This window comes from Pseudonaja textilis, chromosome Z (assembly GCF_049901715.1).
Source record: "Pseudonaja textilis isolate UNSWEBS1 chromosome Z, rPseTex1.2, whole genome shotgun sequence".
Classification (NCBI taxonomy): Eukaryota; Metazoa; Chordata; class Lepidosauria; order Squamata; family Elapidae; genus Pseudonaja; species Pseudonaja textilis.
This window is the reverse complement of record NC_142008.1, coordinates 40,870,201-40,896,989: the sequence shown is the minus strand read 5'-3', so window position 1 is coordinate 40,896,989 and position 26,789 is coordinate 40,870,201. Positions and strand designations below refer to the sequence as shown.

The window sequence follows — 26,789 nt, the reverse complement described above, 5'->3', positions numbered from 1 at the left end:
ATCTAAAGATGTACTACATTGATACATTATGACATTCTAGGTTCTTGGGAATAATTCAGTACAAATGAAATCCAACACCAGCTAGAGAATTGACAGCTGTAATATATTGTTGTGTATAATAATACATCCTACAGAATATTTTTTTCCTTGCCAATGTGTAATATTTTTCAAGAAATTGAGTACTTTATTGTTCAAATTGAAGCACACAAGATATAATATAGAAGCATTCATCAGGTACATGCAATATCTATTGCATTTTAGTTTCATTTAGTATTGATTAAGATTTTGCAAGGTCTCAGAATCAATCCTGAAATAGTACTTTAGAGTACAGAATCCTGGAAAGATGCAGCTGCTGTAACAAGTTTGCCAATAGGCACTGTTTTTCTGCTTTTGCAGAAAACAGAAAACCTTGTCAGAATCAAATTTGAAGCATCGTAACACCTTCCTTTTACGTAAGGCTTCCTGTTTTCATATATCAAGAAAACATTCTAACTACAGTGAAATGTTTTAGTTTGTGAACTTCTTTTAAGGAAAAAATAATTTGCTGGAGCCACTAAATCATGACTAACACGTTTTAAAAATACAACTGATAAAAAGCTGTTGACATTGGGAAATTATTTTTTTTCCCTTGAGAAGCTTAAAGATGTATCTGTAGAACAGTATCTAATACTCAAAGTAATGCCCTTTCTTTCAAAATAATTTCTATTTAAAAAGCAAGATTGTGCTGTCTTAGCATATCTTTTAAAAATCAAATGAATGTTAAGCTGGCAGTTGAAGATTTCTCCTGATGCCTCTTCTTTTTCAAGCATAACCTGTATTATTATATCTGTTTTCAGTTACATTGGAGATTCTCTAAACAAGACCAACACCAGCAAGAGAAGAAACCTCTGAAGGCAAAGCTAAGTGCCAGAGCCCAACAGCAGCAGACAGAAGAAACGCAGGAGTCAGAAGCTACAAATGGAAAAAATTCAGAAGCACAGCTTTCCACAAATGATTTACAATTTCCAGTAATTTCGTATCAGCAGCTGGCTTGTGCTGAAGACAGGACTCTTGAGCACAGAATGCCTTCCTATGACAAGGAGATATCTGCTGAAACATGGAATGCAAGTCAGAGTGGTGATGAAGACATGGGGGCCTTCTGTCAGAACAGCACACATGAAAACTGAAAGCCAGATGTTTCAAGACCATTGCACCACAGCAGATGACGGGATGTATGAAGCAGAAGCAACAGGAACTGACTGGATCCCTGAGGTATTAGCTGATTGAGAGGGGCAAATATTTGCCAAAATAAAGGACTCATTATGAATATCACAAATATAACTCTACATTAGATTTGGTTTGATAATGTTGAATTTTTATAGGTACATAGAAGAAATGCTAGCACTGCTGTATCTTCATGTTACCAGTAGATGCAAACTCATTCAGCTTTTTTTGCTAATCATGGAATTCAATGGATAAATTGCTTTTGAACCAAACATGGTTCAAAATATGTTTAATATAATATTTTTAAATAAAGTGTTGTTGATGTATACCACTTTTTTATTCTCCAGAGAATGGAATTTAGGAGTTTAGAAGCTTTAAAAGAAGTGATGATAATTAGATTTTGTCTTAAGTGCATCCATTTGTATTGTCTTTGGATTAAACAATCTTTTTCAGAATTTTAAAGCAATAATGGGGATTCATATTTTATTTGAAAAGCCACTAGTGATGGAGAGGCAGAGCACACAATAATTTTCTATATACTTGTCCAATGTATGTTTACTATTTAATCACTTAATAATCCAGGCTATAAAACAATATGTTTATTTTTCAAAAAAGCACATTAAGTTGTATTAATTTTAAAAGATTGTTCCTGTCATCTTCTTGTTTTGCAAAGGGAAGAAGTCTTGCTCAGAATTTCACAGAATAATATTAATTATTTTATGGAATAATTGGTGCCAGAATGAAAGCCACTGTGGTCTTGAAATATATGGGTGAAGATTAAGAAAAATAAATTTCCTACATAGTGATTCCACACAATGTGACTTTTCTCATATTTTACAAATATCAACTTTTATAATAAAACCTGTGTAATTTGAATTTGTAAACCTCTAACTATACTTGAATTTAACTGTACATATTTGTAGTTGCTTCTCTTATTACCAATTCACTATTTGGCTACTGTTCAGATTTTGTAAAGTGTTTTGAAAATGTTGTCCTTATACAAATAAAAATTTAGAGACTATAAAAAAAATACTGTTTCTTTTCCCAACTGGCTGATTCATGTTTGATAGTTCCCATTAGTTTTTCTGTAAAGTATTTTGATTCAGTAAAACATGGTCTCTAGGTACACATCATGCATACTTAACCTGTTTTTTTAACTGCCAGCTTAATGTACAAGAAACGGCAATTTGCAGAACATTTTATAACAGTGTGGACTACTTCAAATGGACACATAAAACATAATGGAAGAATAGCTTAAAGCATTTGTTCAATGCACAAACCAAGACATACTATCAGTTTAGTTCTCCATCCCCCCAACAACTGTAGAATGCTTATTTATTCTGGCTACAGCAACTTAGCTAACTATTCAGAAATAACTCCATTTACTTTTAGCATTCAATAAACCCCAAAGTAAGCCAATGCCTTAAGCTTTTGCTTAAATACAAATAACCTGTAATCTATGTGCATCCAGGGAGAACATAATAACACAAACAATTTAGAAATATTTAAATCTAGATTTGGCTAACATTTTATTATCTAGAGTGCAGAGTTTAAAACATGCTACCCAAAGAGCTCACAGGATATGGTAAAAAAAAAATCAAAATGATAACTATGGCAATGTGGTTGACACTCTTCCTGTTTTTCATGTGTATCATACATATAAGACATGTGTAAGGCATCCAGAAAGTATCCATGATATCAATCACTCTGAGACATTTTCTCTCCAATTGATTTATTTAGAAACAGATTTGGCATGTCAAAGGCCATTTCCCAAAGTGAAAATTTTTCGCGCGTTACGCAGAATCCACCTTCTCCCTTCTCTCCTCCCACTTCTACACTTCATAAATCATGAGAACCAGTTAACTGCCACTGGAATTTCTTAATACGACATACAGAATAACCTTGAACTTTTCAACTCCTCCAACTCTCTTTAAAAAAAATGTGGCAGATGAATTTCAAAGCTGACAACATTGCTTTGTGCTGCCATCTTGATTTTTTTTAATCATACCTTTTAATCATACCTTATATCTACAGAACCTTTTATAGAAATGGTGCACCCACTTGAACCCAGTCCGCATACCAAAGGATCAGAAGCAATTCTTCAATCACCATTCACTATTCTTATTTACTACCATCACACACTGCACCTTGGTTTTGGTCAATTGTTGGCCAAATCAAAGAACAATGACTTAATGTTAATGCTATAGTTTCCTCCTGGTTTTTACAAAAATACCCAAGTGCACTTTCATTTATAAATGAAGTTTAGATTGCAGTTTAATCAGAGCAAGATCAAAGAGAAACTAAATGAAGAAGAATCTTCATAAACCATGGTTTGTTAAGTCATAAATGTTTCAATTGACATGATTCTAATGATGGAGAATATGATTACTAAGCAAAAATTTGTACATTACATGTAGCAACTACATGCTGAGTTGCTTCATTTTGAATTAAGAGCAGCATGCAATTATCTACTGTATTAGCACTAGTCCTCTAACAGATATTCTCTCCACTTCATCTGAGCCAGACTTTGAAGCTTCGTTTTCTATACTGCAACTTCTAGCCTGTACCATCTAGTTTTTATTCTTCCAGTTTGCTTGTTAGATTATACCAGATCTATCAATGTTTACCATGATAACTATTCACTATACTTCTAGTATAATACAATAATTAAAAATTGACAGTAGCATTAAAAATAATTAGATATAAATGTGTTTGCATTAAATGATCTTTAAAGAAAACCATAATATGAATGTTTTATTTATTTACATAGATTTAAAAATTCAGGACACTTTGCGTAACAAAAAGAATTACAATGTTGAACACAATTACCAAATGCCTTCTGAATGAGCTATTTTTTTTCATATTCCAAAAAGATGTTAGAGAAGGAGTCTTAGTTGTAAAAGAAGGTTCATCCATAAAACTCTGATCAAGAAATACTGCCCAAGACCAAGACTTAAAAGATACACATGCATACCCACAGGCACATCAATAAATGAAGAACAACCAATACCACAAGCAACTGGAACTCTTCTGGAAGTAGAACATGGCCCCCAATTCTTGAAGGCAGTCCAAAAAGATAACATTATCAACCATATTAATAGCTGCTGAAAGATCCAATAGGACCAAAAACACTGCATTACATACCCACATCCAGGTCTCAACAACAATTATCCACCAATGTGACCAATGTTGTTTCAAATCTAAAGTCTAAATTGTGACTGAAGGGGATCCAGATGACATGTCCTAAGTCATTTTTACACCTGATTCACCATCAAGTTGTCAAGAATCTTCCCTAAAATGGGAAGTATGGAGAGTTTCCAGTATCAAATATGGTGAGGAAGAATTATTTTCAAGGCCATAGCCATTGCTTCCCTTTCCCATAAGAACATGCTCCCTTCATTGCCATGTTTGTTATTTTTAAGTCATATTTTAAGGGTAATATTTATTCTAATATTTAATTGTTTTATCATGATGATTTGTTTTTTGTTGTAAGTCTCCTAGGCAAGATGGGAAGTATAAATGTAACAACAATAAATAATAAATTGACAAGCTTTTCTCTGGCAAATAAGGTGAAGATAACCAGTGTGTCTTTGAGTTGTATAGTTTTGCATACATAGGCTCCTACTTTTGGAGATATAACCCATCCTTGTCCCCATCTGCATGAATAATCTTCTATCCTCTTCGATTAAGGAAGTTTCACATCAAATGAATTATAATTTACATTAAAAAAAATACTGCTACACTCTTAAACCATTAAGATGCATAAGAAAATCTTAATGATAAAAAATTAAAGCTTCAGTATGAATAATTAGTTAGTAAATCACTTGGAGAATATAATTTTGCAATTACACGGATATGCCCTCTGTCCTTTTGCTTCAGAGGAAATATTTTAGGTGAAATAGATTTTAACAGCTTATTTGAAGTGCGTGTGTTATTAAAAGAATGTTACTGTAGAATTGAACATCTCAAAGAAACACATTTTTCCTACTGCTAGCAGACAAATTCTCATGGTGAACAATCCCTACCAAAATGTATTCCACAACACTAGGTACACAGATGCCTGTGATATCCTATGAACAACGAGATATATCCTTGTTACTGTAGTGTAACAGAAAGAAACAAGGAATTACAGAGTGAGGAGAAATAAACTCAGTAATAAAAGTCAAGAGGCCTTAAAATTGAGGACTTTGTTAGGTTTTTGGCAAAAAGGTAGGACTATGCAGCTCGTCTTTGGTAATGGATGGGCTACTGGAATATCCTAAAAGAATCAATCACTTGTCAACTGCTTAAATTATAAAAGAAATAGTTCCATTAAAAAGCTGCTACAGAAAATTGGTTTATAGTTCCACTTTAAGCTTTACAGTGTTACTGTCACAGATAATCTCCCTTTTGAGGGAGATTAATTTCTTCAAGATCAGAGAAAGCAAAATTGGTATTTCAAAGAAATTTATCCTCACTAGTGTATTTATGTAAGTTGATAAAGAGTCCCCCTCCTGTCCTACTCTGCAGAAAGCCAAACAGTTCTGTCCCTTTCCCCTCACCTCCATCAGGGCCGTGACAGGATGAGGGGGCTTATATGAACACAGAGAGAACTAATGCATTCCAAAAATATTCTCTTTACATAGCCAATCGGTGGAATATATCCAGGGAAGAATCTGTAAGAAAAAATAGATAATAATTTCAGAAATTTGTGGGGATGGGCTGTAATGGTTATTTTGCATCAATGGAGCAGTTGATGGACATATGACAGTTTTTTAGTTTGGTTCTTCCTAGGGGACATCAGCACCCTGTATACCCTGCATATATAAGAGTGGGTGAATATGTGTAAATATTCAAGACACATACACATGCAAAATGATTTTAGATTAGTAAAATGTTAAAATGTATTTATTTCTGCTGGAATAGTTTTTAAATTTACTGTTAAGCAACTGAGGTAAAACCTGGTTAGGATCACTAGATGTCTAGCAAAAGGAAGACTTGGTTTTTGTCATGTCCAACAAGCATAACTTAAAATATTATTCAGCTTTTTCAGTATTTTGGAGTTTTCATTCAAACTTAAGTATACTGTTACCTTGTTAATTGTCTGTTTCTTTCTTTCCATCGTATGTCAACAGACTCAGCAGCTAGCTTTACATTATTTATTTGCAGATTCCAGCAATCAACTTCAATCCAACGTCTTCTATGATCCATTACTGGATGAGCTATGATCACTGTAGTCTACAGATTGCATGACTCATGCAATTTTATAGTGCATTGTCAATTCGATATTATTGCTAGCATGTTCTTCAAAATACATTTTGTTATAAAAATATCACAATTGAAAGAAATCTTTCTGATACTGCAAAAGCAATTTCCTATACATATAGGACTAAGCACTTTTGCAGTCTTATTGTAATTTCTGTTGACAGTTCAAATTTTAAATCCTATGCCCTACTTCCCCTGCCCCTATTTGTCCTCATTTTCAGTTGTTCATCTCTCCCTGGCCTGTTCGGTTATCTGATCAATCTAAACGTGGAACTGTCTTAAAATGCTTCTGAAGAGTTAGTACATGAATAGTTTTACTCCGTTCTTTTATGTCAAGTACCCTTGATGTCTTCATGAAAACTAGGATGCTTTTATACAGTTCAAAATAATTGGGTGCAATACAATACCTGTTCAAATTACTAATCAATTTTACAGAACGTGACCTAATAATACTTATGCAGTTGCATTCTCTTTCTCTCAGCTCTGGTTTAATTTCTATTGTGAAGTGAAATGTTATACAGAACGTGTCCAGAAGATGTCCCAATTGTGCTAATTTCCTTTCTTTCAAGTTGAGGCAATACAAGGGAAAATTAGGTTGCCTAAAACTGAATGACAATATATGGCAACACATGCAGATCTTACAATTTGGTCTAGATGCCGTAGAAATTTCTAGAGCTCCTAAATGATTCATTTTGAGATATTCCAAGTCTATAGTTTTAGGTAATAATTAAAGAATATTATCCGGATAAGTATTGCAGTAATTTTGGAAAGTGTTGGGATATTTGATATTAACAATAAAATTATTAAATATATATACTGTGCCTCTCACCATTATGTGTCTCTGGGTGGCTTATACCTGGTAAAACAATGTTTAAAAAACCCATAAAATATAGCATTAAAATTAGCAGAAAAATTGCTAACATGGGTGGGATATATAATGGAGTGGTAATGGGATCTTTTATTTAACCCAACCACATCTAGAATGGTATGTGTTAGGGATATACCCTAGCAAGATCTGCAGGGCAGGCAGGCAGGCAGGCAAAATATGTGAGATAAGTGTTTTTGTAGCTTACACTCAGTAAACCAGATACACAGTGCCTATTAAATAGTTTTATTCCAGCAAGAGTTAAAGCATAGTCAAAACAGTCCATATATCATTCACTTAGTTCAGTCCGTCCAGGGATTATTCATTTGCAAATTCCAGTGTCGAAAAAGACAGGTCAGTACACTTACAAATATCAGTCCGATGATATATCTCCTCGCAGTAGAGAGATATGCAGAACTCAAAAACTCCTCTCTTCTGTCAGCAACTCTTCAGTAGGGAAAACACGCAGCTAACAAACATCAACGTAATCCAATCCAGTAATTGTCAGTAATTGCCAGCAAACCGACAGCGTCTCTTGCTCCCTCTTATGGTGGTTTCACACCACACCCAAAATTAAATGCTTTGCAGTTAAAGTGACACACACTTAAACTAACAATCCTAGCTTATATATATTATTTTACCCAAACTAGTTAGGTGACCTATGTTATACCTAACAGTATGTTCCCATCTTGGCTTTAAATCAACTGGCAGAGCCCAGTTTTAACACCCTTTCAGAAAGCCAAGTGGCTGGGGGCAGATCTCATTGTAAGAGGTACGATGTTCCAGAGTCCAGGAACCATAGCAAAAAAGGCTTGACTCCTGGACCTTGCCAACTGGAATTCCTTGGTCAACGGGGTTTGCAGTATGCTCCTTCTGCCAGTACAAATGGGACAGGCCAATCCCATTGGGATGAGATGTTTCCTGAGGTAACCTGGACCCATCCCATAAAGGGCTTTATAGGTAATAATATCTTGAATTGGATCCAGAGGCAAACTCACAGCAAGTGCAACTTCATTTAACAGAGATGTTACATGGGCCACCTTGTAACACCTACCCTAAGGGCCACCAGAACTGTCTGTGCAGGTGCATTCTGTAAGTTTCCTAATAGCCTTCACCGGTAGCCCCATATAGAATGCACTGCAGTAATCCAGATGAGAGGTGACTAGAACCTGAGTGACTATTAAAAATTATCATTCTTTTAATCTAAATATATTGATTCAACAAAAAAAATATCAAAGTTTGGTATTTTTGTGATTAATAAGTGTATTATAAAGCATAAGATTTCTGTACCTTTTTAATAAATGTGTTAGAAGAGTTGCCACTAAATAACTTTTGGTTTTCTACTAATGTAAATTAAAATGACTCACCTCATTTAATGCCATTTATTCAACAATTTATTTTTCATGTTTACAGACAATTCAGAGGATGTTTATTATTCATACATTTGTTAATGCAGTTCTGTAGAAATGAATGAACGGTAAAGAAGTCAATGTGATGCTGAATTTTATAAAGCAATTCTGAAACATTTTGGAATTGAGTGACATATAAATAATAGAATTAAATAAAATTGTGTTTATCAGTATTTGAACTTTGGATTTACTGTGCTTGGAATATAGCAACAATTATAAATGTTACCTTGGATTTAAAATCTTAATCTGAAGTATTTATTTCTCTACTTATAAAAAAGGCCCTTTATTTCCATAATTCCATTTGAACAAGACTTATTACATAGTATGTAAAATAGATATTTAATATCTGTGATTATGTTAGTTTATATTTTTCTACTTGTTTTCTTTCCATTTACTTTTTTTGTATATTACAAAAATATGCATGTACAAACCCGAAAGACAATCTGAAAGAAACTAAAAAAAATTTATTAGGCAAAGCAACCAAACATGGCTCCACCTGTACTAAGTGCCTCAGTGAATGATTAATCTTTCCTCTGGGTGAAAGCTGGGAAGGAGAAATTGGTGAATTGGGAACAGATTAATGAAGGGAACTCTCCTACTGCTAGTAGTGGAGGAGAGAGCCTATGTCTAGTTGGATGTCTGAATGTGCTTTAACATGTGTGTATGTGGGGGATCGGGACTCGTGAGTGGTAGTATGTGGAGTGGTGAGGATTGAGTGCTGTGTTGGTACTCAGAAATATTGGAGCTAAAGCCCCTTAGAGTGGCCGGCTTACCCTCATAGAGGTGTGTGATGAGGAGACTTGGCTTTCTGGTCCTGCGTCTTAGGCAGTTTGATTTGGAGAATGAAATTATTATAGGGAAATAAAGACAGCCCATAATATTATAGTAGTAATGGGCATGGGAATATGTGGCAGGAGACAGTAAGCGAGCCACCCTCAGGGTCCATAGAACCATTGTCTTGTAACAGTCTCACATTCTGTTCCTTGCTCTCAACCCCAATTCCTTGTCAGTGGACCTTCAGTGAAGATCCAGCTACTGTTACCGTAATATCACATTGGTCTGTTACAAAGAGTTATTACTACCCAGAGTTATGTTTTGTGAGATGAGTGACTATACATATTTGACAAAAATATTTGTTTTTAGCCCAAATTATGTATTGGGGAGGGGTATTTGAACATCACTTGAGACAGTTCATTAAAACAGCCAATAAACTTTGCAGGTAGGCAAATAAATAAATATTAAGATTGTTCCCAAGACCAGTTCCACATAAATTTCCAATGTTATTACATTTTTTTTTAATGCTTTATTGAATTTTTTTCCATTTATACATATTACCAATAGTTATTAAACAGCGCTGTGACATTATATATACATTTATGTGTCCTATCAAAACTTACAATGCATAATACTTTCATAGCCTCTTATTTATTATATATATTATTTACATTTTCTATTTTTATATCTATTATCTATCCAAATAAACCATGTTTCCCATACTACATTGTATTCTGTGTCTGTTTTCCCTTTTAATTCCATAGTTAATTTATCCATTTCCATACACTCTAAAAATTTTTTGATTATTAAGCCTTCAGGTGGTACAGTTTTCCTTCCAGTACTGAGCATATGAAGTTCTTCCTGCTGTTAATATATGTAATATAAGATATTTTATCTTTCTATTATAGCTTTTTATTATTCCTAAGAAGAATAATTCTGGGACAAAATCAATTTTGTTTTTAGTTAACTCTTCTAACCACATTTGAATCATTTTCCAGTATTTTTTTCGCTTTAGGGCATGTCCACCAAGAATGAAAGAAGGTACCTTCTTGTTGTCCACACTTCCAACAATTTGGTTTTAAGTTTGGGTAAAACTTAGCCAATCCTGAAGGTGCCAAATGCCAATGGTAAAACATTCTATCTTAGTTTTCCTTATATGCCGCCGATTTGGTTATTTTATAATTCACATTCCAAATCTTTTCCCATTCTTCGAAATCAATAGTATGTCCAACATTCCTACCCCATGCAATCATCATTCCTTTCACAATTTCTTCCGCTCTTTCAAATTCTAATAAATGTTTATATAACTTTGATAATAATTTCTCATCTGGGACAATCAAGATTTTATCTAGTTTTTGTATTTCATTATCTATTCCAAGTTCCTCACTGTCTTTTTTATATCTTGTTTGAATTTGCATATAGGTCCACCAATCCAGTTTAATTCCCTAGCCATTTTCTTAAACTCCGTTATATTGGGGTGGATTACTGCTTCCAAGGGAGATAACTAGTTTGGAATTTTCAAATAATATTTATTCTTTATTTGTTTCCATGATTGTATCAGCACATTTCTTATTTTATGTCTATAAAAGTATAGATACAGCTTGTTTTCTTTGTCCCACAGGAAGGCATGCCATCCTCTTTGTCATGCCCTTCTATAGTTAATATTCTTTTTTTCCCTTAGATTGAGCCAATCTCGTATCCATACAAGTATTGCTGTTTTATGGTATAGTTCCCAATCTGGAAGCCCAAGGTCACCTCTGCTCTTACTATCTTGTAAATCTTTTAACTTTATTTGGAATTTTTTGCCTGCCCAAACAAATTTTGTGATTATTCTATTAAGCTCTCTAAAAAAATTCTTATCTAATTTTGTTGGAGTTGTTTGAAATAAATATAGAATCTTTGGCAGGACATTCATTTTTATAGTCGCTATTCTTCCTAATAACAATAATAGTAGAGTCCCCCATTTTTCCAAATCCTTTTAAATTTGATTGAGTAATTTGGTGTAGTTGTCTTCTTTTATTGTGGAGTACTTTGCTGTTAACCATATTTCTAAATATTTAATTTTTTTGTGATTTGTAGTCCCATTACTTTTTCTAACTCCTTTTTATTTCAATTTATATTTTTCACTAGCATTTTGGTTTTGTCTCTGTTGATTTTAAATCCTGAAATCCCTCCATATTTTTCTAATTCCTCTATCAAAATTGGGCTTAATTCTAGTGGCTCCTCAATAAAAAAAACCCAAATCATCTGTGAATGCTTGTAGTTTATACTCTTCTTAATTTTTGTTCCCTGTATTTCTGAATTATTCCTAATTTTTATAAATAATGTCTCTAGTGTCAAAATAAAGAGCAGAGGTGACAATGGGTATCATTGTCGGACTCCTTTTGTTATTCAAAATGCCCTTGTTATATCTCCATTTATTATTATATTGGCCTTTTGAGAAGAATAAACTATTTCTATTAATTTTTCAAATCTGTCTCCAAACTTCGTTTTCTTAATTTGACGTACCATAAATTCCCAATTTAAATTATCAAATGCTTTGGTGCGTCCAAAAAGACACGGGCCACCTGTCTTCCCGGTTGCATTTCATAATATTCTAATATGTTCATTACTATTGTAATATTGTCTCTTATTTGTCTTTGTGGTAGAAATCCATTCTGATCACTATGTATAATTTCATTTAAAATCTTTTTTGTCCTTCCTGCAATAATACTCATAAAAATTTTGTAGTCGGCATTCAAGAGCAATATTGGTCTATAATTTTTGATTTGATTAACATCGGTACCTTCTTTCCGTATCAAGGTAATATATGATTCCCTCCACGATTCCAGTATTTTTGCATTTAACAAGGCCTCATTACATACTTCCTGTAATACTAGTTCCAATAATTCTCCTAATTTTTGATATAATTCTCCTGGTAAGTCGTCTGGCCTGGAGGTCTTATTTGGCTTCTGTTTTTGGATTGCTACCGTTAATTCTGTTAATGTAATTTCTTGATTTAATAAACTCTCAGTGTTCATCAGCAAGAATGCATATATTATGTCTTCATTTTTATTTTGCCTGGAGAGGTACTGGGTGTGCTACCACCACTTTTCAAAGAAAATATTGTTCTGAACCACCCCAAGGTTTTCAAGCAGCTTGGAGATGGATTCTATCATTGGAGGTGGTCCACAAATGTACCACAAAGTATTCTTGGAGATACATTTTTCTAGGTCACTTCCAGATAATCTTCCTTCTAGTAGAGAATACACAGAGTTAAGAAAACATTTATGAAGACATTTAATAAAACTATGATAGTTATTTGAAATGAGAGCTTCATAAATCATGCTGGCATAAGCAAAGCATTTTCTCCTTGAACAGCCAGATCTTCCAGAAGGCATGAGTTTACATGGATCACACTTCTGCTAGAACTAATGAAGCAGCAGTGAATATGCATGCATCTGAAACAGCCAGGGAGATTCTTTAAAGAAGCCACACAAGAATTCCAGAGGAAGTCAATTTGTTAACATTTTAAAAGATGCTTCAATCAGGTCAAAATGCCTGGAAGTGTGTCTTTCCAATGCTTGCTTAGTGTATAATAATTTACAAAGAGAAAGTAAGATGCTAGCTAGGTCCTTTTCCGCTACTACAGAAAGTTTACAAAAATGTGTTTATAGTCCTTCATGTTTTAGCCAAACTCTAATTGCTGTTAATAATATAATGCCAAATTAAACATTTGCAATAAACATTTTCTTTAATCAAGCTAGTATCAAGGAAATTGAATCAATCATTAAAAGAAATATCTGTAAAGGCTACCCATATATCTTAATAAGAATAAAAAGCAAGCAAAAACATATTGACTAAGTTTGAAAACTGTTAACTTTCTTAAACATAACATTCTTACTCAGAATAAGGATCCTTACTTGCTCCAGTGCCCATCTGGGAATGAACTTTGTTGTCCATACAAGGACACATTTTTCAATAAACATGCATAGTTTGCATAATGAATCTCCTCCCCTCAATATTTTACAGTCCTCACTTCCCAACCATTTGTTCAGACCTTTTAAAGTTAACAATAGTGCTGGGGGGAAAAAAACCTTTAATAGCCCATTTTCAACTTTTACAGTATTCCTACATGTTGTGCTGCATCTGATCTGTGTTTTTTACATTCCCGCCCTCTGCTCTGTAAGAGGGAAGGGAAAATAAGCAAATGATTTCTATAGCCTATGTTTCCTTTACTTTACCCCTCCCCACTTCAGTAGAGCAGAGAGATTGGAGAGGAAAAGATTACTATTCCCACTTGCTACACTGACAAAAATCATGCCAGTAGTGGGGAAAGGGTCACGCAAAAAAGAAATTGCCTGTAGAAATTATCAATGATTTAGACGAGGGGATAGATGGAAAAGTAATCTAATTTGGAGATGACACCAAGATGGCAAGAATAGGCAACACTCCAGAAGATAGGCTCAAGATACAGAAGGTCTTTGACAGATTTACACTATACTTGATCTTAGCCAAAAGTCTGAGAAGCGATTTGAACACTGGGACCAATCTAACACAATGAAATTCAATGGGAATAAAAGTTGTTTTTACATTTAGGCAAAAAACCCTAAATGCATAGGAATAGAATAGGTAGTACCTGGCTTAGTAACTACAAGAGGGATCTTGGAGTCCCAGTGGACAACCACTTAAATATGAGCCAGCAGTGTGCTGCAGCTGCCAAAAAAGCCAACACAATTCTAGGCTGCTTTATAATGCTTTGGTAAGACCACACTTAGAATGATGTATCCAGTTTGTTTGCCATGATATAAAAAAGATACTAAGACTCTAGAAAGAGGGCAGAGAAGAGCAACAAAGATGATTAGCAGTCTGGAAGCTAAAACATATGAAGAAAAGTTGCAGGAATTGGGTATATCTAGTAAAATGAAAGAAGGGTTAGCGGGGGTGACATGATAGCAGTGTTCCAATATCTAAGTGTCTGCCACAAAGAAGTGGGGGTAAACCTATTCTCAAAAGCACCTGAAGGGTTAGGGTTAGGGTTAGGGAAAGTAATCAGGGAAAGAAGCAACCTAGAACTAAGAAATGTCCTGACAGTTAAAACAATTAATCAGTGGAACAACTCGTCTCCAGAAGTTGTGTGTGATTGAACACTGGAGATTTTTAAGAAGAGATCAGACAGCCATTTGTCTGAAATGATATAGGGTTTCTTGCTTAGCAGGGGATTGGACTAGATGACCTCTAAGGTCCCTTTCTACTATTATTCTATTATTCTTTGCCTTCAGGCAGAGTAGAAATATTAGAGAAAAAGAAACTTCAAGAGACTTAACCATGTGGTTTCCTACTTACTGACCATTTTGCCTAGAGGCAAAGTTGCTGGTCTCAGTTAAGGTCATTAAGTGAGAACTACCTGAATACTACATTTACTTTGGTTCTCAAAGTATTAAAACTACAACTTCTTATGCATTTTTTTAAATGCATCACAAAAATACACACCCTTGATGTAAGGCAGAAGTTTCTCACAAATTGGCGAATTCTGCTTGGTAACGTGGAAACTGCATGTGATCTTTCCAGGAAATGCATTTGTCAAACCAAGAATCTGTTTCTGGAATGTGCAAGATATTTAGTCATACCACAGTCAAATAAATCAAAGCAGATGTGTTGTTTGTATAGTCCAGATTCTATAAATTTGAAGAACAGTATACAAATATTGTATTTTGAGCACCCATCATAAGAAAAAAGTAGCATAACTAATTCCCTCTTTTATATATGACTTCAAATTCAGGCAACAATTCCTTATAATGGAGCTGAGTTGTACAAATAAACTCTCAAGCAATAGTCATCTACTTTCTAATCTAACCCTGTGAAGGTTAGATCTCCTCCTTACCTAGAATATACTTTCAATTGTGGGTTCAGCAAAAGAAATACAAAGTAAAGAAAGAACATGTGGAAGCAGCATACTCCTTTTAAAGTTTACTAGAAAACAACTGTGTTTTAAAATCCCTATATGCTGTTTCCAAAAATCACTAAATGATTGTCAGAACAACAGCACTTCCAGCTGACAGTATCTTGATTGGGCTGGACATCAGAGGCCTGCTGCAAATGTAGTTGGCTTGATTTGAAAATGAAAAGATTATACTACTGTTGCTCAATTCAAATCAAGCAACAGAAAATACAACACATGCTATTGACATTCTTCCTCTTACCTAATATTGCATAATGCTCAGTTTTACCAAGTTGCTTCAACAACTGAAGCAAATCTGGTATACAGTAGGAACCATACAATGAGCAACTTGATGTCCCAAACATTATCTAGGCCTGAACTCCTATTTTGTAATTCCCAATGCTCCCTCTGATAACACCACAGTCATTGTGAAGCAGGAAAGACAAGAAATATATAAAACCAAGAGTGTTAATCAGGGTTCTCAAAATATGTTGGGATCACTTGAGGAAGTAAAGTTACATTTTTAAAAAATGCAATCAAACTTGTGAAGATCAAGTAAAAAAACCTCTTCATTTGCTCTTCATTTTACCTGAAGCAGCTGAAGTACCACATAGTTTAACAACATATTAAAATAAATGATTATAATTGTTTCTTTCCTAATATGATTATTAAGTTTATTTTGGGGGAGCACAAAGTTTGCAAACTATAAACGTAAGCCCTAAATCCTGCTCACCAAAATAGAAAATTCTGTTCCTGCCTATGTGTATGACACAGTCCCACTACTTTCCATCAACCTCCTACCCACTGTAGTTCCTGTCTTCTCAAATTAAAAAAAAAATTAAGGGTGTTTTGTAGCCATTAAAGCAAATTATGAAATCTTATATAATAAACCTACCCTGAACAGAAGTTCATGTGCATTTTTTGCACAATAAAAGAGTTTGGTTGTTCCCACTTTGCAACCACTTCCTTTCTTCTCTTCAGTTCTGTGAAGGTCTGCAATGTGGAGCAGTATAGAAAATAAAGGATTAATGCCTACTCCACCTGCTATGAGCATAACGTTTGCTGGAATGTCTTCAGGCTGAGGATCATAAAAGAAGTTGCCTCCAACTCGTAAAGCCACTTCTGAATTAAGAGCACACTATAGAGAAGAACAGAAAAGGCAAAAAAAAAAAACAATACCAAAGATGGACTTAAAGAAAATCGACAGGGAAATTATTTTAACTGAAAAACATGTTAGTGGTGTTACATAGTTTACTGCAAAATAAGTTAAGTTAGTGCAATCGATACATTCTTCAATAGTAAGAATGTTACAATTGGTTTTGAATAATAACAACATATGGTTTCATTCTTTGTTGTGTCTATGAGATAAGTTTAAAGCAAACCAATTTATCTCATAAAATGTCTTCTCAGAAGAACATGGGAATTTAAGTTAGAATTCTAAGGTCCTGGGGACTGAGGACATTTTTAAAAAGACGTGTTTAAAAGAATTTTGCCTGAGGCTTGTTAAGTGGAAATACAGTTATAATAGGTGCTTTTTTAAAAATACAGAGTGATGTGTCAAAAAAGACAAAAACAAAACTTGCACTTAGTTTAGCGTTTATCTTACAACAATATACACAGTTTTCGGCAATTATTATGGCTACACAGTGTCCAATACAGTTACTAATCACAAAGAAATAATTTTTCCAGACAAATCACAATTATGAAGAAAATAATTGAAAACAATATTAAACTGAAATAGGTAATAAGACATAATCCAGTTTTACCCAATTAGGCAATGTTAATAAAGAATTTCATTCAAACCCATTTGAGCGGACTCCAGACTGAAGAAGAATCCAATGTAATGTAATTTCTTCTCCATTTCTCAATAGTTCACGTGTCTCAAAAGGACACATGCTGGACTCAAGGAGAGGGAACTGCCTACCTTGATTCTGTCAATGAAAGAAATTCTGTACTAAATGATGAATGTTGGATGCCTCACATTCTTTTTATAAAATGGTGTGTGTGTGTGTGTGTGTGTGTGTGTGCATGTGTGTGTGTGTAAAACCCATATATATATATATACACATATATTGTATGCATGTAGATATATGTAGATATATTTATATGTATGCGTATAACCACACACACACACAGAGTATATATTTTCTCCACCAAAAGACAAATAGTGACTAAATAAAAATCACAAATGTACTGCATAGGAGAACAAATGATTTTATTTTTGAAGGATAATTTAAAAGTAATCAGACCATTAGAAATTTGAAATAAAAACTTCAGTGGTTTGACTAAAGCCCAGTGAGGCCTCTTAAAGCACCTCCTCTGATTCCAATTCCAATTCCAGTATGGTGTCTTCCCCTCTATCATAAATCTAATTGTTCTAACAATTGCCTTTTTTGGGTGAGTGTCAGCATTGAAATTGCAGGCTGAAAAAAAGGAATAAGCTGGACCTAAATACACTCTGTTCATGATAGTTAGAATCCAGAATATATTTTTCCACAAGCTGCAGAATCATGTCTATGTGCTCATCAAAATTATAATAGTTATAAAACAAATGTTATATAGTAAAAATAGTTTATCACCACTGTTTCCCACCAAATCAAATATATTCCTATATCTATCTATCCCTGTATTTCTGATCATCTTAAGAAAAAAGCTGCACTATATTATAGAATTAATGTTAACTCCTTAACAGTTTCAAATCCAAACCAATTGTAGCACTATACTATCATTACAATTTCAGATATCTTTTTTAAAATTAAATTATCAAAAACAATAAAAAACAAAAAAACAATAAAAACATAATAAACTGCTTCAGTACAGGTAGTCCTTGACTTACAATAGTCTATTTAGTGACCACTCAAAGTTACAACAGCACTGAGAAAAGTGACTTATGATCGTTCTTCAATTACGAAGAACTTCAAGTCCCATGATCATGTGATCAAAATTCAGATGCTTAGCAACTGATTCATATTTATGATCTTTGCTGAGTCCCAAGATCATATGATCAACTTTTGCGAACTTCTGACAAGCAAAGTCAATGGGGAAGTCAGATTTATTTAACAATTGGGTACTAACTTATCAACTCCAGTGTTTCACAACTGAGGTAAGAAAGGTCGTAAAATGGAGCAAAACTCATTTAACAAATGTCTCACTTAACAACATCAATTTTGGGCTCAGTTATGGTTATAAGTTGTGGACTACCTGTAACTGATAAGAAATCCATAATTTCCTTTTATCTTATATCTTATTTACTAACTTACATAATTTTAGAAAAAGATAGGTTCATAGGTTATGAAAATGGCTTATATTTCTCTCCTCATTTCTAAATATCTACTCTACTTCTGTTAAAAGGAATAGGTTTGTAATTTCTCTACGAGAGCACCCAGACACTTGACATAAAAAAACCTTAACAATAACTAGCAGTTCTAGCATTAGCTAATGTTTTTAACTGCTTTAATTACTGTGATACTATGAGTTTAATTTAAAATATTAAGGCAGGAAGAAAAGTCCCAGGAAATGTCTCTGAGGCAGATAATTATGAAATTAGATTTTTTGAGTTCCCTAATGAACAGCAGAGATATGATAGAAAATCTCCACCAGGATTTGTCTAAGAATATGTGGTTGAGCCACACTGGTTCTATACATTTTCAGAATACCTTTCAAAGTCAATTATTTTATTGAAATTTCAATGGTGCATGACAGTAACCTATTTAAGAACAGTAGGGCTACTTTTTATGGGCATGGATTAGAAGCAACCTGGAAAGGGAAGAGATCAGATGACAGGAAAAGAATTGTTCAAATGATAAGATTGCATTGATTTTATACTGTCCTACTAGTCAACAAAAACAGAAGAAAAGCATATTGTTTATAATACAGCATATATAAAGGTCCCTTCACTCACTTACCTTTTACAGAATTATCCTTTATAAACTATAGTTTGGTAGACAATCCATGAGCATTCTGGACTAGTTTTTTTAGAGGAAAAAGGTAAGCTTGTAGCACCTAAAAAGTGAACCTATTTTTTTCATATAAACTTTCATGGGTCACAGGCCAAGTCTTTAAATATATCTGATAAAGAGGATGTTATATATACTGTAGAAGTTTATGTGATAACAATTGTATTAGTATTTCAGATATAACAAGATTCTTTTCTATTTAAGCATTGGTCAATAAGCCCACTTTCTGACATCTTTGTGTTCTAGCGACATCACCAAAATTAAGTCTAGGTTCACAGATCTTCCTTATTCTGGTACCACCTCATATTTGTTCATTTTTAGAATGGAAATGAGACTAATTTTGTATTGGTTAATTTCTGCCATTTTACTGTGCTTTTTTAAATATCCCACCTGCTACTACACTTACATAATTCAGTAAGAGAAGACTTATATAAGAGGACCATGTACTGGTAGAGATTTTGTATGTGTGAGAGAAAAACAGGTCAACACAAAATGATAAACACAGATTGTGCTAGCTGTTGATAAAATGTTCCCTTTATACAGATTTAAAGTTTTATGAAAAGCATTGTACAAAACAGTTTTTTGTCTTTTGTATGCAGATCATTTCAAATTTAAGTGTAATGATAGGTATGGCATTTAACAAATTTGGCACAAATAATCTAATACATATTATACTATACTCCATCATTAAATTCATGTCTTATAGCACACATAAAAGGGTAGGAGGATTCAAAGTAATAATAATACTGAATTACATATAAAGCTACAATACAGTTCCTAGTAATAAAGATGTAAATATTAATTTAAAGAACACTAAAACCAACATTATTAGTAGCTTTTAGTTACAGATACCTGAGTATGAATCCAGTGGGCGGGTGGGTGTGTTGTATGTTTTACTGCAAGTTCTAATATTCCCTCTTCTTCCAACATACCAGGACTTGAACATATTGAGAATCCACCAACTACAGGAACTCCAGGTATAAAGAAGTCTACCCTGAAAGAAAATATATTTCCATTTAATTTCTTCTATGCAATGTCCTGGAAAAGATTTTTTTTATTATTCAAAACTTCTGGCAAGATTATTCAAATGTGTACAGTTTAATAATACATTAAGCATAAAGATATTTATTAGAACCTTGCTATGTAAAGTTAATTACATATCGTGTTTCTCCAACAATACGACCTCCCCCAATAGGAAGACCCAGCATGTTTTCAAGGCATAAAATGAAATTAAGCCCCTCCCCCCAAATTTAGGCCTATTTTAAAATATGCAAAATGGGGGGAAGGGCAGGGGGACTTGCCGTTAGGAACGCCCCGCGGGCAGCAATTCCTCGCCACCAGCTGTTCCTAATGGGCGATCATGGCAGAGCGCGGAGAGCTCCCTACTCCTGCCAAGCACCTTTGCGGCAGACCCAAGACCTTCAGCGCCCGCCGCTGTTGATTTCCCTTCTGCCCATGCCGCCGCCGTGCTTGGAGCTGCCATTTCCACATTTGGAGCACCACTGCTGTTTGGAGCACCGCTGCCATTTGGAGCTGCCGCTTCTGCATTTGGAACCCCACCACTGTTTGGAGCATTGCCGCTGTTTGGAGTTGCCATGTCCGCATTTGGAGCTGCCACCGCATTTGGAGCTGCCGCTTCCACGTTTGGAGCACTGCCACTGTTTGGAGCACCACCGCCATTTGGAGCGCTGCCGCCACTCCAAACACAGCGGCAGCTCTAAACGCGGAAGTGGCAACTCCAAACATGACGGCGGTGCTCCAAATGGCAGCGGCACTCCAAACACAGAAGCGGCAGCTCCAAACATGGCGGCGGTGCTCCAAATGGCAGAGGCACTCCAAATACAGAAGCGACAGCTCCAAACATGGCAGCAGAATGGGCAGAAGGGAAAGCAACAGCGGCGGGTGCCAAAGGTCTTGGGTCTGCAGCAAAGGTTTTTGGTGGGAGTAGGGAGCTCTTTGCGCTTCGCCATGATCACCCGTTAGGAGTGGCTGGTGGCAAGGCTGCCCGCGGGGCGCTCTAGATGAGGATGCAAGGGGGGGAATTAAGTCACCCCCAAAAAGACGGCCTAGCAGTTTTTTCGGGGCTCAAAAAAATATAAGACCCAGCCTTATTTTATGAGAAACATGGTAGAGTGCTACATTACTATTTGTATAGGCAAAGTTCAAGGAAAATCACATAGAAAATATTTAGCTGGTAAAGCAACAATGGGTAAATACCATTAAAGACCAACAGAACAGATGGGGCGTTGGTTCTTACCTGATACGCTTCTTCTCGTAGAGCTGCGTAGAGCGTCCAGGATGGGAGGTGCTCCAGTCTCGGCTCTCACAGGCTGAGCTTGAAATTGAGGAACGCCATCACGTGGTCCTCTCGGCGTTCCCCAGTTTTGCGAAGACGAGAAGCAAGACCCTATTCTCATCTTAACTAAGAATTATTTGTTGGCCGAAACGAGGTTCCCCACCAGACGGGTTAATGGGTGGGGCTGGACGCTCTACGCAGCTCTACGAGAAGAAGCGTATCAGGTAAGAACCAACGCCTCTTCTCCATAGAGCTGCTACGAGCGTCCAGGATGGGACATATCAAAGCTTGGCGAGTCCTGCGGGCGGGTTCCCGTCTGGTGTGGAATCTCCCCTGGAACCTCAAGGACCCGCTGAAGGACCCGCCTGCCAAAGGAAGCCTCAGCAGAGGCGAATACATCGATCTTGTAATGTTTGATAAAAGGGGATGGGGATGCCCAGGTGGCAGCCCTGCAGATATCGGTTATTGAGGCTTGGGTGGCCCATGCGGCAGAAGTAGCCACACTTCTAGTAGAGTGAGCGGTCACGCCAGAAGGGACAGGTAGGGCCTGTGCCTGGTAGGCCTTAGCGATGGCGGCCCTAATCCAACGGCCCACGGTTGTGGGAGTCACTTTGTGGCCGAGGGACGTGGGCTGAAAAGACACAAATAAGGCCTCTGACTTGCGAAATGGTTGGGTGCGCTTGATGTATATTCTTAAGGCGCGCCTTACGTCGAGGGTGTGCCACTGTCTCTCCCTCACTCGAGAGGGTCTGGGGCAGAAGTTCGGGAGGATGAGCTCCTGAGCTCTGTGAAATGCTGAGTTGATTTTTGAGAGAAAGGTAGGATCAGGTCGGAGAACGACTCTATCTGAATGGAAGATACATAGGTCCTGTCTGATGGAAAGGGCTACCATCTCCGAAATCTGACGAGCAGATGTGATAGCCACAAGAAAAACAGTTTTGAGGGTGAGGAACTGTAGGGAAGTCTCCCTGATGGGTTCAAAGGGGGGCTTGGTAAGAGAGACCAGGACCTTATTGAGGTCCCAGGTAGGAAAACGATGTATAGTCGGAGGGTGGAGATTGGAAGCTCCCCTGAGAAAGGCCCGGATGAGGGGGTGGTGGGAGAGGGGACCCCCATTATCTGAGGAAACAACGGTTGCCAGGGCCGCGACCTGACGTCTTAGGGTGTTGGTGGACAGACCCTTGTTGAGACCCTCCTGAAGAAATTCCAGAACCTGAGCGATGGAGGGAGAGAGGGGATTGATCTGGAGTTTAGAGCCCAGTTACGAAAGGCGACCCACGTGGCATTGTAGATTCGGGTGGTCGAGGGCCGTCTGGCTGCCAGGATGGTGTCTATGACCTGGCTGGAAAAATTCTTTCTCTTTAGGCGGTCCCGCTCAACCTCCAGACGGCTAATTGGAGCCATTGGGGATTCGGGTGAAAGAGGGGCCCTGGGACAGGGAGATCTTGTCGGTGGGATTCTCCAGGGAGGGGCCACCGAGAGGTTGTGTGAACGTCCGCAAACCAGGGGCGCCTGGGCCAATAAGGGGCTACCAGAAGAATCTCTGCTTGTTCCAGGATCAACTTGTGTATCACCCTGGGGATGAGGGTCAGGGGGAAGGCATAAAGGAGCCCTGGGGGCCAAGGGCAACGGAGGGCATTGTGGTTCTCCGCCCCGTGAGAGGGGTACCTGGAAAAAAACCTTGGCAGTTGGGCGTTGAGGGGGGATGCAAAAAGGTCCACCATGGGGAGACCGAAGATTGAGACTGCCTCCCTGAATAGGGATGGATGGAGGTGCCATTCTGTTTGGTCTAGGGTGGCTCTGCTGAGCCAATCTGCCTGGATGTTTAAGGCCCCCGATATATGGTCTGCTTTGATGGAAGATAGGTTCGATTCCGCCCATCGGCACAGACGTTCAGCCTCTCTCATGAGCCTTATTGACTGGGTGCCCCCCTGCCTGTTGATATGGGCCTTCGCCGTGATGTTGTCTGTAAGGACCAAGACGTGACGCCCGCGTACCTGGGGTAGGAAGCTGAGAAGCGCCAGGTAGACGGCGTGGAGCTCCAGCCAATTTATGGTGCAGAGTTGTTCTGTTGCCGACCATTTGCCCTGGGACGAGATGGAGAGGACGTGAGCGCCCCATCTGAGGAGGCTCGCGTCTGTGGTGACAGTTAACTGGTCAGGTTCCTTGAAGTAGTGGCCCTTGTTGATGGCCGGCCTGGTCCACCAAAGGAGGGACGTGAGAACTCTTGGAGGAACTCTGACCAGGAGTCTTGAGTTGCTCCTTCCTGAACGCTGATGCGGCAGCAGGAACCATTGAAGGGACCTGGTATGAAAACGGGCCCAAGGGATAACAGAGATACATGAAACAAGCTTCCCCAACAGTTTTGACAAATCTAAGAGAGACACTTTCCTTGCCCGCCTGACGTGCTTGATGGATTGTTGGATACTGAGCCACCTGTCCGGGGACAGGAAAACCAGTTCCTGAGTAGTGTCGATCACCGCCAAGTGAGTAAGCCGGGTAGAGGGGGAAAGGTGACTTTTCCTCCAATTTATCAGGAACCCATGGTCCTGAAGGGTGGTAAGGGTTAACCTAGTATCTCGTTGGGCCTGAACCTTTGAGGAGGAGAGGATGAGGATGTCGTCCAAGTAACAGTGGAGACGGACAGGGAAGGATCTCAGGTGGGCGGCGAGGGCCGCCAGAACCTTGGTGAAAACCCTGGGGGCGGAGGACAGACCAAAGGGAAGAGCAACATACTGGAAATGCTGTTTATTGTAGGAAAAGCGCAGAAATTTGTAGTGGGAGGGACGAATTGCAATGTGTAAGTATGCCTCGGAGAGGTCAATTGAGGTGAGCCAGTCCCCTCGCCGGGTTCCCAGGAGTATAGACTGCAAGGTATGCATTTTAAATTTACGAGGGGCTAAGTAGCGATTCAGTCTTTTTAAATCTAGGATAGCCCTCCAACCCCCCGAGTGCTTGGGCACTACAAACAAATGGGAATAGAAGCCTCGTCCCCGTTCAGCTGCGGGAACGGGCTGGATAGCCTTTATGTCAAGGAGATGGTTAATGGCGGCGTCCATAAGGGCCCTCTTGGTAGGGTTCCTGGAAAGGGGGGAGGACATGAAAAATTCGGGAGGGGGGGACTGGAATTCAAGTGCAAGGCCAAGGCGAACCGTGTCCCTGACCCATGCATCGGTAGTGGTGGCCTCCCATCGACTAGCGAAATGCTTGAGGCGGCCGCCTATGGGGGGGATTGAATTATCTTGAGCGATGGAAGGGCCTGCTCCCGGATCCCCGGAAAGGCCTTTTGTAGGGACCACCTCTTCTGGGCCTGTCGGATGGGTCCGACCGGTCGTGCGGAGGAGGGGGTCTGTAGGAGGGGGATTGGAAGTATCTAGGGGGGAAAGAGGCCTGGGAGGAGGGTCGAAAGGAACCTCGACGAAAGGAGGAGGAGGGGGCTCTGGGGTCAGACCTCCAAAAAAGCGAAGGAAGGTATTTACGTTTGTTGCGGGTCTCGGCCAGGAAGGGGTCGAGAACCAATCCAAACAGTTTCCCCCCCGAAATGGGAGCGGATGCCAGTTTCACTTTGTTCTTGACGTCCGCTTGCCAGTGGCGGAGCCAAAGCAAGCAGCGAGCAGTGACCTGAGAGGATATGGCTCTGGTGGAAAATTTCACGGCTTGAAAGGTAGCGTCGGCCGAGAACTCGGCCGCGGCCGTGAGCTTTGCGATGTCCTGCTGCGCCCTGAGGTTGGCTGAGGGGACGTGCTGTTTAAGCTGCCGAAGCCACTTAATTGAGGATCTGGTGAAGGAGGACGCAGCAGTAGACGCTCTAATAGCCCAAGCGTCGGATTGGTGAGCACGGCGCAGGGCTAGCTCGGCTCGCTTGTCCTCTGGTTTGAGTGCCTCTAAGGCATCGCTAGGGGTTGAGGAGGAAGCTAGACCTACGATAGGATCATCAACAGATGGGGGATCGAGCAGAAGGGAGAATTCCGGGTCAAGGTTAAAGAAGCGCTTGTCCTGACTGGAAGGGGGAGGAGGGGGCCCCGTGGAGGCTAGTTGTCTGGAGACCAGGTCGGAGAAGATAGGTGGGACCGGAATGACATCACCACGGGCTGAGAGAAGATGGAGTCGAGAGGCACCCCCGAGGCTACAGGCTCAGATGGTGTGTGAGGGGTCAGGCCAGAGGTATTTTTTGCCTTGAAAAGAATCGACCTGAAAAGGTGCGGTTTAAACAGCCCAACAAAGGCGGGCTGGTCCGGGGTGAGGCCTTCATCCTCTGACATCTCCCCTTCCAGTGGGTCCGCCCCCGAGAGGGGCTCGCTGCAAATGATGGACCCCAAGTCAAGATCTTCCTCTTCCCCAAACTGGGTGGGACCCCCGAGCTCCTGTGCCTCCACCTCCTCTATCCCCAGAGAGAGAGGCAATTCCCTCTGAGATACTACCTGACCATGCGAGGAATCTGATCTGGAGAGCGATCTGACAGATGGTGCGTGAGCTTTGGGGGCCGCAGGCCGTGGGGCCGGACCGGCCGTCTGCTGGAGCCCTTGCGCGATTCCCTGCCGGATGGCAAACTCCATCCATAGTTTCATGTTCTCAGGAAGTTCCGCCATAGGAGGTTGGGGTGGCTCTTCCGGGCGCAGGCCAGCAGCAGTGGGAGTGAAAGTGGCTTCAGGAGCTTGCCTAGGCAGCGAGGCTGAGGATTGAGCAGGAAAGGGGGGGAGGAGGATGGGGGGAGGTTGAGGGGGCGGCGGAGGGAGGAGCCAGAGGCACGGAGCTTGACTCTCTAGACCTCCTATCTATTTCCCTCTCAAGTGCCCTGTGACGTCTGAGGGCATCCTTCTGGGAGGCTTTGGAAGTCTCCTGTGCCTGGTTGCGCAGGTAATGAGATTTTGACTTGGCCTTCAGAGAAGTGCCACGTGAAACTCTGTCATCTGCCATCTAGAAAAGCTGGAAAGAAAAACATTTATTTGAGTTAATATGAGACGGTTGGCTCGTCTGGATGCGGCCTACACCAAGGCCGGGTATCACCACGATTGTTTCACACACCCCTTTTGGTCAAATTTTTTTGCAAACTATTAAAAAAGTAAGCTGGGACTAGCCCAAGTATCCAATCAGCCGAAAGAACGCTTAGCAGCTGCCCCCA

General features: G+C 38.7%; 2 protein-coding genes across 3 annotated transcripts in view; one reads left to right on the top strand and one right to left on the bottom strand.

The window, feature by feature from the left end:
• RFTN1 (raftlin, lipid raft linker 1) overlaps nucleotides 1-2,277 on the top strand; it is a 189,670-nt gene extending 187,393 nt beyond the window's left edge. Inside the window, 2 exon segments of the mRNA XM_026708274.2 lie at nucleotides 837-1,162; nucleotides 1,164-2,277. Of these exon segments, the coding sequence (XP_026564059.2) occupies nucleotides 837-1,162; nucleotides 1,164-1,266 (429 nt within the window). The 3' untranslated portion in view covers nucleotides 1,267-2,277.
• Nucleotides 2,278-7,542: 5,265 nt separating this feature from the next.
• Nucleotides 7,543-26,789, bottom strand: part of OXNAD1 (oxidoreductase NAD binding domain containing 1) — a 33,830-nt gene continuing 14,583 nt past the window's right edge. For both annotated transcript variants that reach the window (XM_026708275.2, XM_087916871.1), the window contains 4 exons: nucleotides 20,224-20,365; nucleotides 16,311-16,553; nucleotides 14,968-15,076; nucleotides 7,543-12,730 (listed from right to left, as the gene is read on the bottom strand). In XM_026708275.2, coding sequence (XP_026564060.1) covers nucleotides 12,576-12,730; nucleotides 14,968-15,076; nucleotides 16,311-16,553; nucleotides 20,224-20,365 — 649 coding nt within the window. In that variant the 3' untranslated portion in view covers nucleotides 7,543-12,575. The remainder of the gene's footprint in view (nucleotides 12,731-14,967; nucleotides 15,077-16,310; nucleotides 16,554-20,223; nucleotides 20,366-26,789) is intronic.